Source organism: Bufo bufo, chromosome 7 (assembly GCF_905171765.1).
Source record: "Bufo bufo chromosome 7, aBufBuf1.1, whole genome shotgun sequence".
NCBI lineage: Eukaryota > Metazoa > Chordata > Amphibia > Anura > Bufonidae > Bufo > Bufo bufo.
Window position 1 is genome coordinate 214623372 of NC_053395.1, and position 16361 is coordinate 214639732.

At 48.4% G+C, this 16361-nt stretch overlaps 1 protein-coding gene across 2 annotated transcripts in view; it reads right to left on the bottom strand.

Moving 5' to 3' along the window:
- Nucleotides 1–16361, bottom strand: part of LOC121008099 (histamine N-methyltransferase A-like) — a 27569-nt gene continuing 11208 nt past the window's right edge. For both annotated transcript variants that reach the window (XM_040440445.1, XM_040440446.1), the window contains exons 7-9: nt 13220–16075; nt 12186–12431; nt 1–990 (exon numbers count right to left, since the gene is read on the bottom strand). In XM_040440445.1, the coding sequence (XP_040296379.1) occupies nt 15711–16075 (365 nt within the window). In that variant the 3' untranslated portion in view covers nt 1–990; nt 12186–12431; nt 13220–15710. The remainder of the gene's footprint in view (nt 991–12185; nt 12432–13219; nt 16076–16361) is intronic.

Below are 16361 nucleotides of genomic sequence, written 5' to 3' on the forward strand. Positions count from 1 at the left end.
ATAAACACAGTGATGTCACAGTACAGGGATAATAAACACAGTGATGTCACAGTACAGGGATAATAAATAAGTTAATATCACTGTACAGGGATAATAAACATTTAGGATGGGGCCACACATCCCCTTCCTGCATCCTTTTAGTTTTTGGGCAGCTGATATCCCTGCCACCCTAGTACTTATGTAATGACTAGGCCACAGGGGAGTGTGTGTGAATGGCTGGATGGGTGTAATAGTAGTAGCAGTTGTTCTCACGATTCTGAAGCTCCCTGAGCTGGAGTGCAGTGATGGGAAGGGTGCACCTTTTCTTCCCTTCAGGTCACACTCCAGTTCTGATGGTTTAAAGGTGCAAGCCAGGGTTAATGTTCATAACGCCAACACTTTCCAGTGTAAAAGTAGTCGAGAAAGCAATGAGGAGGCAGTTGTGCAGCAGAACAGTTCTTTACTGAAGAATTCCAATGCAAACAGATCACAAAGTTCTTAGCATGCATGGACCGGCAGTTGGTACACAGAATGCACTTTCACAGATGTTACAGGTTTCACAGTTGCACAGGTAGTTATTAGGCCAGAGGGTGTCTCTGACATTAACAGGAGATATGAGGTGTAGATTTTTAAATAAATGCAATGCAACCGACAGGGCGTTTCTCCACAGCGGCTGGCAAACTCTTCTGCTTTATTCTTTGAACAAGTTGCTGTACATACAATACATGTCCACAAACTCCACCTTGGGATGTGGGGATTTTCAAATGGGCCAAACTGGGGTTTGGTATGCTCAGGCACCAGAGGCTTTCTCCTAAACATGGATACCTTAGAGTCAATAAGTCCTTGTCAGACAAGTTATCTCTGCTGGACTTTCCCTACACCGCTCTCTCTTAAATCCGTTCTGCTTCTGTGATGTTATGGCCATGTGCTGGGTGGTACCAGGTCCAGGACGAGCTATGCTGTCAGCTCCACATTTTTGCATTTTAACTGACTAGTTCTCTCAGTCTACTCCTCTATAGAGTTGAGCAGACACCTGGATGTTCGGGTTCGGCAGGTTCGGCCAAACTTGAAAAAAATGTTCGAGTTCGGGACCCGAACCCCGAACCCCGAACCCCATTGAAGTCAATGGGGACCCGAACTTTTGGGCACTAAAATTGCTCTAAAATAGTCCTGGAAAGGGCTAGAGGGCTGAAAAAGGCATCAAAATGTGCTTAAGAGCATGGCAACTGTTCTGCAAACAAATGTGGATAGGGAAATGACTTAAAATAACATAAAATACAGACAAATGTAAAATAACAATCTGGCTCTAGGAGTAGGAGGTTGAGGAGACGGTGGATGTGGCGGTGTAGGTTGACGTTTCGGTGTAGGTGGAAGTGGCGGTGAAGGAGGAATAGGTAGCCAACACTGATTTGTGTTATTTTTTATTTTTAAATTGGGGTATCCCCCAAAATATTGGGACATATAAAAAAAAAAAAAAATAAGAATAAGTGCACTTGAGTACAAGAATGGATGGTTGAGGCTGGTATAAATGTCTATTCTGCACAAGGTACGGACAAGTCCTGTGGGATCTATGCCTGTGGGATCTAGGTTCATTTTAATAAACGTAAGCTTGTCCACATTGGCTGCGGCCTGTGATAATGCTCTCTGCCGTGCTAAACACACGTTCACACTATACACTGGCTGCAGGGCAGGTCAGCACCTCCAAGGCTGACAAAGCTTTTCCACATTGGGGCCATGCTAACCTTGCCTTCTCAGGTGCTGGTGGTGCCCCAGCTGCGTTGGCGACCTCTTCCTCCTCCTCTGCCTTCGCCTTGTGCTTCCACTGTGCCCCCGCTGTAAGGTGGGAATGCCATCAGCAGCGTTCGCTTGTTGTCGCGCACCTTCAGATCAGTAACAGATGTTTTCACTAAATTTAGTTCCCTGTCAGCAATGCACAGCAGAGGTTCATTGACGGCAAAAGGGGCTTCATGTCACCCAGCAATAGAACAGAGGATTTGGAGAGATTTAGGCCCCTGTCACCCAGGCACAGCATGGGTTCATTCATGGCAAAAGGGGGTTCATGTCACCCAGCAATACAACAGAGGATTTTGAGAGATTTAGGCCCCTGTCAGCAATGCAGAGCAGGGGTTCATTCACAACAAAAGGGGGTACATGTCACCCAGCAATAGAACAGAGGATTTTGAGAGATTTAGGCCCCTGTCACCCAGGCACAGCAGGGGTTCATTCACGGCAAAAGGGGGTACATGTCACCCAGCAATAGAACAGAGGATTTTGAGAGATTTAGGCCCCTGTCACCCAGGCACAGCAGGGGTTCATTCACGGCAAAAGGGGGTTCATGTCACCCAGGAATACAACATAGGATTTTGAGAGATTTAGGCCCCTGTCACCCAGGCACAGCAGGGGTTTGTATACGCCAAAAATGGTAAAATGTCACCCGACAATTGAAAATAAGAATTTTTTCAATTTAGGGCACTAAAATTGCCACTTTTTAAAAATAAAATGGCTCTAAAATAGTCCTTGAAAAGGCTAGAGGGATGCAAAAGGCAGTAAAATGTGCTTAAGAGCATGGCAACTGCTCTGCAAACAAATGTGGATAGGGAAATAACTTAAAATGAAATAAAATAACTAAAAATTACAAATTATTAACCTGCAACTCAGAGAAGGAGGTGGATATGGAGTCGGAGGTTGAGGAGGCGGTGAATGTGGTGTTGTAGGTGGAGGCAGCAATGGCAGCAATATTTTGGGGGCTACCTACCCAATAAAAAATATAAAAAAACATTGTTGGCTACCTGTTCCGGTAGCCAACAATGTTTTTTTTTATTTTTTATTGGGGTAGGTAGCCCCCAAAATATTGGGACAAATAAAAAAAAAGAAAACAAAGAATCATTGCACTTGACTTGAGTACAAGAATGTATGTTTGAAGGTGGTATAAATGTCTATTCTGCACAAGGTACAGACAAGTCTTGTGGGATCCAAGCCTGGTTCATTTTAATGAACGTGAGCTTGTCCACGTTGGCTTTGGACAGGCGGCTGCGTCTGTCTGTAATGACGCCTCCTGCCGTGCTAAATACACGTTCAGAGAGTACACTGGCTGCAGGGCTGGCCAGCACCTCCAAGGCATACAGGGCAAGCTCTGGCCATGTGGACAATTTGGAGACCCAGTAGTTGAATGGGGCAGAACCATCAGTCAGTACGTGTAGGCGTGTGCACAGGTACTGTTCCACCATGTTGTTCAAATGCTGCCTCCTGCTAACACGCTCTATATCAGCAGTTGGGGCCGGTTGTTGCGGCGAGGTGACAAAGCTTTTCCACATGTCGGCCATGCTAACCCTGCCTTCTGAGGTGCTGGCGGTGACACAGCTGCATTGGCACCCTCTTCCTCCTCCCCTGCCTTCGCCTTGTGCTTCTACTTGTCCCCCGGCGTCAGTCGGGAATGCTCTCAGGAGCGCGTCTACCAGCGTGCGCCTGTAGTCACGCATCTTCCGATCACGCTCCAGTGTGGGAATCAAGGACGGCACATTGTCTTTGTAACGGGGATCCAGCAGGGTGGCCACCCAGTACTCAGCACACGTTAAAATATGGGCAACTCTGCAGTCGTTGCGCAGGCACTGCAGCATGTAGTCGCTCATCTGTGCCAGGCTGCCCAGAGGTAAGGACAAGCTGTCCTCTGTGGGAGACGTATCGTCTGCGTGCTCCGTATCCCCCCAGCCACGCACCAGTGATGGGCCCGAGCTGCGTTGGATGCCACCCCGCTGTGAACATGCTTCATCCCCATCCTCCTCATCCTCCTCGTCCTCCAGTAGTGGGCCCTGGCTGGCCAAATTTGTACCTGGCCTCTGCTGTTGCAAAAATCCGCTTTCTGAGCCACTTCTAAAAGACTGGCCTGAAAGTGTTAGAGATGACCCCTCTTCCTCCTCCTCGTCCTGGGCCACCTCCTCTTCCATCATTACCCTAAGTGTTTTCTCAAGGAGACATAGAAGTGGTATTGTAGGCCGAAGTTACGCTGCAGCGTTGACAGGCGAGCAGCAGCAGGGTGAGAACACCGAAAGTGCGCACAGACGGCTAGCACTTTATGCAGCAGCTCTGACATGTCGGGGTAGTTGTGAATGAATTTCTGCACCACCAAATTCAGCACATGCGCCAGGCAAGGGATGTGCGTCAAACCGGCTAGTCCCAGAGCTGCTACGAGATTTCGCCCATTATCGCACACCACCAGGCCGGGCTTGAGGCCCACTGGCAGCAACCACTCGTCGGTCTGTTGTTCTATACCCCGCCACAACTCCTGTGCGGTGTGGGGCCTGTCCCCCAAACACATCAGTTTCAGAACGGCCTGCTGACGTTTACCCCGGGCTGTGCTGAAGTTGGTGGTGAAGGTCTGTCGCTGACCGGATGAGGAGGTGGAAGAAGAGGAGGAGGAAGCCGAGTAGGAAGAGGAGGCAACACAGGAGGCAAAGAATGATGCCCTGCGATCCTTAGCGGCGGAAGGACATGCTCCAAACAGCTCTCCGCCTGGGGCCCAGCCGCCACTACATTTACCCAGTGTGCAGTTAGGGAGATATAGTGTCCCTGGCCGTGCTTACTGATCCACGTATCTGTGGTTAGGTGGACCTTGCCACAGATGGCGTTGCGCAGTGCACACTTGATTTTATCCGATACTTGGTTGTGCAGGGAGGGCACGGCTCTCCTGGAGAAGTAGTGGTGGCTGGGAACGACGTACTGTGGGACAGCAAGCGACATGAGCTGTTTGAAGCTGTCCGTCTCCACCAGCCTGAATGACAGCATTTCAAAGGCCAGTAGTTTAGAAATGCTGGCATTCAGGGTCAGGGATCGAGGGTGGCTAGGTGGGAATTTACGCTTTCTCTCAAAGGTTTGTGAGATGGAGAGCTGAACGCTGCCGTGTGACATGGTGGAGATGCTTGGTGACGGAGGTGGTGGTGTTGGTGGCACATCCTCTGTTTGCTGGGCGGCAGGCGCCAATGTTCCTCCAGAGGCAGAGGAAGAGGCCGAGGCAGCAGCAGAAGAGGAAGCAGGAGGGGCCTGAACCCTTTCTTGGTTTTGAAGGTGCTTACTCCACTGCAGCCCGTGTCTTGCATGTAGATGCCTGGTCATGCAGGTTGTGCTAAGGTTCAGAACGTTAATGCCTCGCTTCAGGCTCTGATGGCACAGCATGCAAACCACTCAGGTCTTGTCGTCAGAACATTGTGTGAAGAAGTGCCATGCCAGGGAACTTGAAGCTGCCTTTGGTGTGCTCGGTTTCTGGTGGCGGTGACCAGTAGCAGGCGAACTGTTTCGGCGACGGCTGCTCTGCTTTTGCACCCTGCTCCCGCTTTTGCTACACTGCTGGCTCGGTCTCACCACTGCCTCTTCCTCCGAACTCTGAAAGTCAGTGGCACGACCTTCATTCCATGTGGGGTCTAGGACCTCATCGTCCCCTGCATCGTCTTCCACCCAGTCTTCCTCCCCGACCTCCTTTTCGGTCTGCACACTGCAGAAAGACGCAGCAGTTGGCACCTGTGTTTCGTCATCATCAGAGACGTGCTGAGGTGGTATTCCCATGTCCTCATCAGGAAACATAAGTGGTTGTGCGTCAGTGCATTCTATGTTTTCCACCCCTGCGGAAGGGCTAGGTGGATGCCCTTGGGAAACCCTGCCAGCAGAGTCTTCAAACAGCATAAGAGACTGCTACATAACTTGAGGCTCAGACAGTTTCCCTGATATGGGGGTTATGTGACAGACTGATGGGCATGGGTTTCAGGCGCCATCTGTGCGCTTTCTGCAGAAGACTGGGTGGGAGATAATATGAACGTGCTGGATCCATTGTCGGCCACCCAATTGACTAGCGCCTGTACTTGCTCAAGCCTTACCATCCTTAGAATGGCATTAGGCCCGACCAAATATTGCTGTAGATTCTGGCGGCTACTGGGACCTGAGGTAGTAGGTTCAGTAGGACGTGTAGCTGTGGCAGAACGGCCACGTCTTCTCCCTGCACCAGAGGCTCCACCAACACCACCACCACGACCATGACCGCGTCCCTTATTAGATGTTTGCCTGATAGTTAGCGTTTAAAAATCAAAGTAAAAAGTGGTTAAGTATGTTAAAAAAAATTAACCGCCAATAAAAACCCTGATGTAGGGTATTGCACTCTATTTTTTTTAAAACTCTATATGACAGCGGTATTTGTGGCCTAAATGTGACACTCACTTATGCACGTCTTATCCCAGATGTGCAGTATATCAGAGGCTTTTTTCACACCAGTAACCAAAAAGGCGTATTTCTGTCCTAAATGTGACAGTGACGTATGCACGTGTAATCACAGATGTGCAGTATATTAGAGGCTTTTTTCACCCCAGTATGCCAAAGCTGTATTTCTGGACTTGCAGATAGCCTGTGCTGGTGCACTATCGTTGCATAAAATGGCTGCCGATCAGGTATTGATATTGATGAAATGAAGAAAAAAAAGTTTGTTTTCAGTAGTAGTTGGCTCAGGGCAGGTTTAAAAAAATTGTGCACTGCCCCTGTAGTGTACGGGGACTGTAATACCCGTCACTACAAAAGTGTCACTTGGTGTGTTGTCGTCCCTCCTTAATTATGGGAAGTTGGTATATGTCAGTTTTATAAAATGTCATGTAATGTAATGCTATGTATTTCCCTGTTACTATGAAACTTGCATGTACAGGCCTGCTAGGGGTGTCATTCCAGCTCTTAGTCACTAGAGGGAGCTAGGGAGCCCTAGGTTATATAAGGCCCAGTCAGGGAAAGGAAGGTCAGTCTAAGTGAGTCTAGTCTAAGTGTCTGTCTAAAGCTGCAGCCTGTAGTCTGAAGCTGGAGCTTAGACTATGTCAGAGACAAGTCCAGGCCTGAAGCCTGCGGACCAGGAGAGGGTATTGCAGTCCCTGTAACCGGGTTCCAAATCCAAGCAGAAGGTTCCCCTCCTGAATATATATATATATGCAGAAGCAGGAAGACCACTGTTCAGGAGCTTCTAGAGTCTGAGGAAGCAGAGAGAGAGAGACAGAGGCAAAGCACAGAGAAGCAAGAGGTACTCAAGATAACAGAGGAGGTACTTTATAAAGAGAAAACCAAGGATATAAGCCAGAGCTAGGTTATTGGGCCTTGGAGAAGATTTGCTATGTTCCAGGATCAGTCAGAGATAGAGTGCAAGCTCCTGTACTGCAAGTCCTGTGTGTTTAACACTCTGTAGTCACCTTGCTCAATCTGTATTGCCTGCATCAACCGTATTGAAAAATCGACTGTATGCAAAGGAACTGCGCTTCCGTGAATGTCTCTATATTTATAACTACTAAAGTTGGAGTTCTGTTTTAACATCACGTGGTTCCTCATTTATTCCTGCTGTCCGCAAACGGCGTGCCACTGTTTACTTGGCACTGGCGTCACGAACATTTTCTACAATCACCTGCCCTTGCAGAGAGTCAGCCATCTCAGGTTAGTGTCTATTGCACTACTACACCCAGGAACACCATTACACACAACTTGAGTACGCTGCACCTCTCTTTTGGCGTCACGAACAGGATACGCACGCTTTCTAGTGCAAGAAGCGTGAACTTTGTGCCTTATACAGTTGCCCTGTGACCAAAGTGACAAATTGCCTGTTTATTTAAAGTGGACTTTGTGAACTGAAAATCCTACCCAAAGTGTACCCAAAACCTCTAAAAAGCGCTGTGCAGTATGGCGCTACCAAGAGGAAGAAAATCGCCACATTGGAGTGTGGTTTTATGGACTTTTTATGATCCTGCTTGCTGTCAGTGAATAGACAGCGTTTATACCCAAAGATGGCCGCTGAGGCTGCTGAAATAGCTGCTGCGTCATCTTCATCCCGAAAAGGCGGGAAAAATTGGCGCCTTTCTGAGGAAAAAGCGGGAAGGAGTTCAAGGTCAGGCGCCACTGCTTATCTGGACATTTGCATGTCTGCCAGCATGGACACCGCCTTCCATATACTGGAATACCTGGGGGGCGGCCTCCCAGTGCAGTGGGAGGAGCTGGCTGATTTAATTGACGCGACCCTATCGCTCTCCAGAGAAGGATCGAGCATGTTGGAAAGTGAACAGAGCGTTGCTGCAGCGTCCGCGCCTGACATACCAGAGATGACTGATATTGGTGTAGAGCCAGAGGAGGCTCCACCGGCCTACTCTCCGGGACTGGAGAAACCCGCCTGCCGCCCAAGGGAGAAAGAACCAGAGCCCTGCTATGGCTCGAGGAGAGACTTCTTTCAGCCCTCTTTCAAATGGTCCTCACTAATGGCGGAGATCCGGGAAGCCGCAATAAAGCGGAATACCAAGACCAAGATCTACTATGAAGAGTTGACCAAGACAATTCATGAACGACACACCAACACCCAACCCCGCCTGGAAAGGAGAAAGGGAGTGGTGGTGTCCTTTGACAAAACCCGTGGCTACGGGTTCATCCAAGATTACCTGACTGGTAGAGACCTATATGTGAATAGAAGGTCTGTCAAGAGAGACTACCTCCCTTCCTATCAGCACAGCCTCCGCGAGGGAGAGGAAGTGGAGTTCACCCCTGCCGAGAGCCTGAGAGGCCCTTATGCCACTGCCGTGACCCGTCCCAAGCGAACACCTGAGGACTGGGAGGCAGAAGAAGAAGACTACTCTGGCTGCGAGCGGGAACCGGAACGCTCTCCAGAGCCGGCCCATCACGCCTTCCAGGAGCGGAGCTCCTTCATTGGGCCTAACGTCTTCTGGCAGCCAACCGTGTTGGAAAAATGGGTGAGCCCCTATCCTTCCCCCGAGCTGCCTCGTCGGGAGAAGACCATACAAGAGATGGAGAATTTAAAAGGACTTCAAAATACCTTTAAGAACATCCGGAGGGGTCGGAGACCAGACGCATCGCCAGAACCTGCAGAGGCCGAGTCCGCACCATCGGTGGCTGTACCTGCGCCGGCGGCGCCAGCAGATGACAGCGACTCTGACACAGGGAGCATCGGTGAACAGATTGTCCGGCTGGAGGAGAAGTTGCGGGAGCTGCGCAAGATCGCGACCGCCAGGATCCAGACGCCGCCAAAGAAGGACGAGGTAAGGGTGCCTGTCACCACCCGTAGACCACCTTCTGCTGCCACCGCTCCGTCAGTGCCCCAAAGAAGGCCTCCTGTTGCTGTGAGTAGCTGCACAGAGCCTACCGGACCGCTTGAGGCGGCGGTAACCGCTCCATTCCATCCCACCATTATCATGCTGGGACCGGTACGGTCCACCCAAGGGTTTACCCCTAGGCCCATGGGGCCAATACCTATTAGGGGCCCCTTTACTCTGCAGCTGCCCCCTAACACCGTTATGTGGGCCCATCCTCCTGTAGAGGACTACTACAGGCCGTATTTGCCAGCGGAACCGAGTGGTTATGAAATGCCACTGTGAATCAGCCTGCTAGGCCTTTGATTTATTTCACTGAAGAAATATGGTGTTAACCCTTCCAGGACAGGAGTCCTACGTTTCCTGGTCCTTTGTTGCGGCTGCCAGTTCATCCACGGCTCAGTGGTAGGTGTTGACCACTGAAATCACAAAGTCAACAAGGCCAAGTTTGTTTTCAGGACCTCCTGCCTGCTTTAGCTACCCCACACCAAGTTGTGCCTGTTCCTTAGTTGCACCTTTTACCCTTCACCCCCTTTTCAGGTTGATCAGGGGTATTACAGCACTTGTCTTTGCTGTCCTTTTATTGTGCAACTTCATACTAAGGAACCGTGCCCGGAGACAGACTCAAAAGAACCTGAGCCTCTGAGATTTTTGCTCTTTTAAAAGGAAATGTGCCCAGAGATGGACTCCACCGCATGAGAGCCTCTGTGATTTAATAGGAAAATAACCTGGGTACGGACTCATGTTTGTTCTTTGAGCCTCCAAGAACTTTTATACTGTTTTATCTATTGTGCTGTTCTATTATGGACTTATTCATTGTCATGGACTATCCTGGTTATAATGTTACGCTGTGCCAGGTCAGCGCCCCAGTTCCATTCACTATCCTGAGAGAAGAGAACGACGCCCCTTGTCACCACACTTCACTTTTGCCAATTGGACCTGATATGAATGTAAATGCAGATGAATTACATGTATGTATGCCTGCATGTCTCTTTTTTCTGTTTCAGGTAGAGATTCCAGTTGGGCGAGCCCTGATGGAGTACGAGGTCGTACTCAGCTTAAAGCAGTGGGGTATGTAGTGTACGGGGACTGTAATACCCGTCACTACAAAAGTGTCACTTAATGTGCTGTCGTCCCTCCTTAATTATGGGAAGTTGGTATATGTCAGTTTTATAAAATGTCATGTAATGTAATGCTATGTATTTCCCTGTTACTATGAAACTTGCATGTACAGGCCTGCTAGGGGTGTCATTCCAGCTCTTAGTCACTAGAGGGAGCTAGGGAGCCCTAGTTTATATAAGGCCCAGTCAGGGGAGGGAAAGTCAGTCTAGTCTAAGTGTCTGTCTAAAGCTGCAGCCTGTAGTCTGAAGCTGGAGCTTAGACTATGTCAGAGACAAGTCCAGGCCTGAAGCCTGCGGACCAGGAGAGGGTATTGCAGTCCCTGTAACCGGGTTCCAAATCCAAGCAGAAGGTTCCCCTCCTGAATATATATATATGCAGAAGCAGGAAGACCACTGTTCAGGAGCTTCTAGAGTCTGAGGAAGCAGAGAGAGAGAGACAGAGGCAAAGCACAGAGAAGCAAGAGGTACTCAAGATAACAGAGGAGGTACTTTATAAAGAGAAAACCAAGGATATAAGCCAGAGCTAGGTTATTGGGCCTTGGAGAAGATTTGCTATGTTCCAGGATCAGTCAGAGATAGAGTGCAAGCTCCTGTACTGCAAGTCCTGTGTGTTTAACACTCTGTAGTCACCTTGCTCAATCTGTATTGCCTGCATCAACCGTATTGAAAAATCGACTGTATGCAAAGGAACTGCGCTTCCGTGAATGTCTCTATATTTATAACTACTAAAGTTGGAGTTCTGTTTTAACATCACGTGGTTCCTCATTTATTCCTGCTGTCCGCAAACGGCGTGCCACCGTTTACTTGGCACTGGCGTCACGAACATTTTCTACAATCACCTGCCCTTGCAGAGAGTCAGCCGTCTCAGGTTAGTGTCTATTGCACTACTACATCCAGAAACTCTATTAAACACAACTTGAGTACGCTGCACCTCCATAAAACACTTTTTCTGTAGATCGCTGAGTACATAAACCAGTTCTTGATAAGATTTCTCCCTGATCTCTCCCTCACAGCAGCTGCAGCCTCTCCCTACACTAATCCGAGCAGAGTGACGGGCGGCGCTAAGTGACTCCAGCTTAAATAGAGGCTGGGTCACATGCTGCAGTTGGCCAATCACAGCCATGCCAATAGTAGGCATGGCTGTGATAGCCTTTTTGGGCAAGTAGTATGACGCTTGTTGATTGGCTGCTTTGCAGCCTTTCAAAAAGCGCCATAAAAATCGCCGAACACCGAATCCGAACTTTTACGTAAATGTTCGGGTTCGGGTTCAGGTCCGGGTGCCAAAAAACCTAAAGTTCGGTATGAACCCGAACTTTACAGTTCGGGTTCACTCAACTCTACTCCTCTATTGTCACGACTGTGACTGATCCAGACAGGTCTGGGAGGAGAAGGTCGCAGCGACTTGCTACTCGCGATAGCTTGTGAGTTTGCTCTGTGGTTCAGGGTATGTCATCTGGGTTTTGCCTTGTGAACCTTTTTGTCCTGACTGGGAGTTTGTAGGCATCCTTCTCAGGTGAGTCCTGTCTGCCACTCCCAGCTACTATATTAGTTTCAGTTTCACTTGCCAGATATAGTCCTTACTTCCAGTTCTATTCTGACCATTGAAGGAGATCGTTTGATGGTGTTGCTGTGGAGCTCTTGTCCGGCGTGGACTGTCGTGATTGGGATCGCCTTCTCTGCTCGTGACTGGATAAGTCTATCTCTGCTATAGTTTGTTTGTTGCTGTCTTCCCCTGCTGTTCTCCTAGACATGAGTGATGGTGACTAGTGCTCCCATCGGCCTTTCCCCACTCTAGGCTTGTTAGGGTGACTGAGGGTTTAGGCATCCAGCTCGCCGCACGGGTTCACACCCCGTCTAGGGTATCAGGGCAGACAGGTGCCAGCTTAGGGTTAGTCAGGGGTGGCCATACTATTCCCATCCGTAGATAAGGGTCCCCCTTCCCCTCCGTCTGGTGCGATACGACTGCTGCTGGGATAGCAGTCGTGACATCTATTTATACAGAAGATGACACTAGCACCATCTAGTGGTGGCTGTGGATATGGTCTATTATCAATATGTGCAAATACATATATATGCAGGTTATTACAGCAAAAGTACATTGTTAACTCTTTACTTTGTGCATGAACAGGACCATTGCAGGCAGGTGACAACAATGCAGCTAAGTGTTTTTCTAGGGACCCAGCAGGATTGATCACTACAGCAGGAAAAGGGGCGGTGGGAGGTTCTGTCCTCACTACCCTAAGAGGGTAATGTGGTTATCAGTCTCCATTGCTGGACTGTGGATATTTCTTTAGAAGAAGAACGAGCTTCAAATGCAACAACTCTTATTAGATTGTTGCACAATAACAGGGATCACCCTGTCATCGATGTACAGGAGGATGTGAGTTACTGAGCATGTGTGACCACTAGCACTGGACATATTAGGTGGACGTTCTGAGAGGTAATCAAAAGAACCCAGGGGGCACCATTAGAGGTAAGCATCACCAATCCCACAGATAGTAGGAAGCTGATTTTAAAGAGGCTCTCTCACACGTACCAACCCTACCCCACCAGGCGTATAGCCTGGTAGGGTTAATGACGCTGATAAAAACGATACCTTTCTTTCTGCAGTCAGTGGTCCGGTGGTGGAGATAAATAAAATGTTACAATTATGCAAATAAAGTATTCAAACATCATGAGGCGGGCACTCAGGACAGCAATACAGTTAAATGCTACGACGGCAGTGATGTCTCCCTAACCCACCGTTTCCTCTAATAGGCTTTAGTCCTAGTTCCTGTAGCCTATCAGAGGCCGGTGTCATCATTATCGCGCTGCCTGAGCCCGGCATTTCAGTTTTCGCCTCAGGCAGCAGAAAGGCTAGATGCACCCTGCGGGCACCGCTCCAGCGACACACTGGTACTCCATAATGATGCCCCTCTGCTGTAGTTCATGGGGCCTACCTTTAGATTGACAGTGCTAGACCATTTGGTCTAGTGCTAAGATCCCACGCCAGCTCACCCATGCTGTGACGGCCTGACGCACTATGCATCTTCACAAGTAAGGAATGAAGCCGAAGATGTTGTGTGCACTCGCCATTCTGGGCACAGGATCTCAGAGCTAGACCAAAGGGTCTAGCGCTGTCCATCTAAAGGCAGGTGGTGTGAACTACAGCAGAGGGGCTTCATTATGGAGAACCAGGGGCGTCGCTGGAGCGGTGCTCGAACTGCATAAGCCTGCCTCCTGGTGCTCGAATACTTCCTTTGTATATTTAAAAATTTCAATTTTTCTCCACCACCAGCAGAAAGAAAGGTATCGTTTTTGTCAGTGTCATCAACCCTACTAGGCTATATGCCTGGTAGGGTTACGTTGATCCGGATGACAGAGCCTCTTTAAGGTGACAGTGGGCTCTTTAACCTACCGGGTCCTTGTGCAGCTGCATAAGTTGCACACATGGCGTGTCCACCCCTGCATTACTGTGCTAAGATCACAGAAGATTGTCGAAACATTAAGCAGGATGTGCTAAGGACTTGTTTTTATTTGCTTCTATTCAGTGACAGCAAGCTGAGTTCCTGGAAATCCAGGCTTAAAGGCTCATGCACACGACCGTATGTATTTTGCGGTCGGCAAAACATGGGTCCGCAAAACAAATCGGGGCAACATCCATGTGACATCCGTGTTACATCCATTTTTTTTGTCCTTGTCTGCAAAATGGACAAGAATAGGACATGTTCTATTTTTTTTACCAAACGGACTTGCGGTCATTTCCATTTTTTGCGGCCCCCATTGAAATAATTGGTTCCGCATACGGGCCGCAAAAAAAAAAACCGGAACAGACATGGCTTCGTGTCCATGAGCCCTTAGGAACATGAAGCTCATATAAAATCACACATTTCAAGCATCATTCATAGGTAAGTTCCTTTAGCCATATCCCCCACTACTATAGGCAGCCTGGGGGTTTAGTGCAGTTTAGATCACTTTAAAAAAAAAAGTTTCTAACTCTTAAAAGTTTTACAAGAAGTTTACCGTCCGTCCGTTCATCTAAACTTGTTATGGTCATTAGTCACATTTATTAAAAATTAGAAGTTTTCACAGAAAAACAAATCTTAAATAAAAAGTCCTCTCCAGAATCAACAAAACGAGTGGCGAGGAGCGAGGCGCCAGCCTTTCCAGGAGCACTTGACATGGCGGCGTGACCCAGAGACTCTACTCAATATCGCTGTTATTCCTTTTAGCTTTTTAGCACAAACGGCCCGTAATAACCGAGTGACTCATTAACAAGACAAAAGAAAGATGGTGGACTATTTAAAAAGTAGAAATATGGAAAAACAAAAGCAGCTTCAGCGGAGCTCAGATTGTAAGGATTGTGATTCTTGAGGTCAACATCACCTGGTACTTCAGATGGCATTAAAAACCCTTAGGGGCTGGTTGTATTGTCTTCATCTTAGGTAAGGTTGGGCATTTGACTTATAGATTGTACAAAACATTCACAAGGGACATTGTTTTTTTTCTTAAAGGGGGTTGTGCAGCCGAGACCTTGGCCATAGAAAGACAATGATGCATGGCTGACGGGACGGCTGTCGATCCGACATCGGGCATGCAAAGGCGCTGCTTCATACCACTCAGGGCGGTGGCTGAGAAAACCGTCTGACACCCGGCGAGTATGGTGCACGTGTTCTATTATATGATTCCCCGTTGCCTAAATTTACTCTTCAATCCCCCATTGCTGCCATTCTGATGCTGCTGTAGTCCCTGCTGCTCTTCACTTACTGGTCCCAGCTTAATACACTGGGAATGCCAATAAAGGCCCACTCAGCCAATCACTGGCCATAGTGGTGACCCGCCTCTTTCAGGGACCGGCCTTTTTTGGCAATTCCAGGGTGTCAAGCCGGGACCAAGAAGTGAAGGACAGCAGAGGGGACCAAAGTCAGGGAGGTCAGTGATAGCATTTAAGCCACCGGGAGTCCAATATAAAAAATAAATAAATGAATGCCGCTGGACAACCCCTTTGATAGGACATACAGTATGCATAATATGTCAGATTGGAAATTGTGCTGCCTGGAGTGGTGCAGTGTCTGTCCACTGGGCTTTGAGAGAGATGCTGGACAACCCCTTTAAAGGGGATTTCAATCTGCCAATCAAAGCATATCCCCCTGGGACTCTTATCTATTGGAAAGAGTCCTGTGATCTGTCCCCATAGACGTAAACTGGTCATACTTGCACTCTTTTTGAAATGTATGGTTTGGGAAACGGCCGAGGATTGAGTAAATTGTGGTGTGGAGAGGTAGTATGTTTTTCCCTTTGCACAACCCCCCCCCCCCCCCCCCTAAAAATAAGGAAAAATTTAGCATAGACTGTGGAACTGCCTCAATAACACCCAAGCTTTTCCTGCCTTGATCCTAAATTTCACGAATGTTCCCCGTAATATCAAAAGGGATGACCTGGTGATTTTTGTAAATGGGGCATAAAAAAATTTGAGATTTGGACAATTTCTGTAGTTTTTTTGGACCAGACACGTGGATTCACTTGGTTTTCCTCATACGTAGCCACTCTCCACCACTATAGCACTGAGATTATTATTAAAAATGATCTTCCCATCTTTTACAGAACTGCACCCTGAGCTCTTGAGATCTTGAATAATTTCCTCTCTCAGCTCGGGAGGGGCATTTTTGTTAAACTCACAGGTCTCTGTGAGAAAATCCAACAACAAGTCCCCGTTCCTGTCCCCATCGATGAAGCATTCTGTGATGTCCATGTCAGAGGGCAGCTCATAAGTCTGATGCTTGGCGCCCTCTGATCTCAGCATGTCTGCAATGTCGCCCGCCGTGACGTACAGGCAGAGATCGTTTAGGGGCAAGCGGGATCCGTACTTCTTCCATAGGGTAGACCACCCGCTATTTCCTGACGGGAAGAAGAAAGAAAAGTTGGATGGAAAATTAGAAAATGCAATTATTTGAAAGCAAGCCCTTTATGGCCTTCATGTCCACTCTCTAGGTGGACTCTGCTATTTGGCAAGAAGATGGAAGTGGCTATCACTTGACAGCCACTCCTTCAGATCTACAGGAATGGATCGGCTGTCACATGGCAGTCGCTCCACTCTAATACCTGTGGATTGTCCTACTTTTTGGACTAGCTATCACACTCCAAGCTTAGAGATAAGAGGTACTAGAGTTGTCTGGCAGCTGCT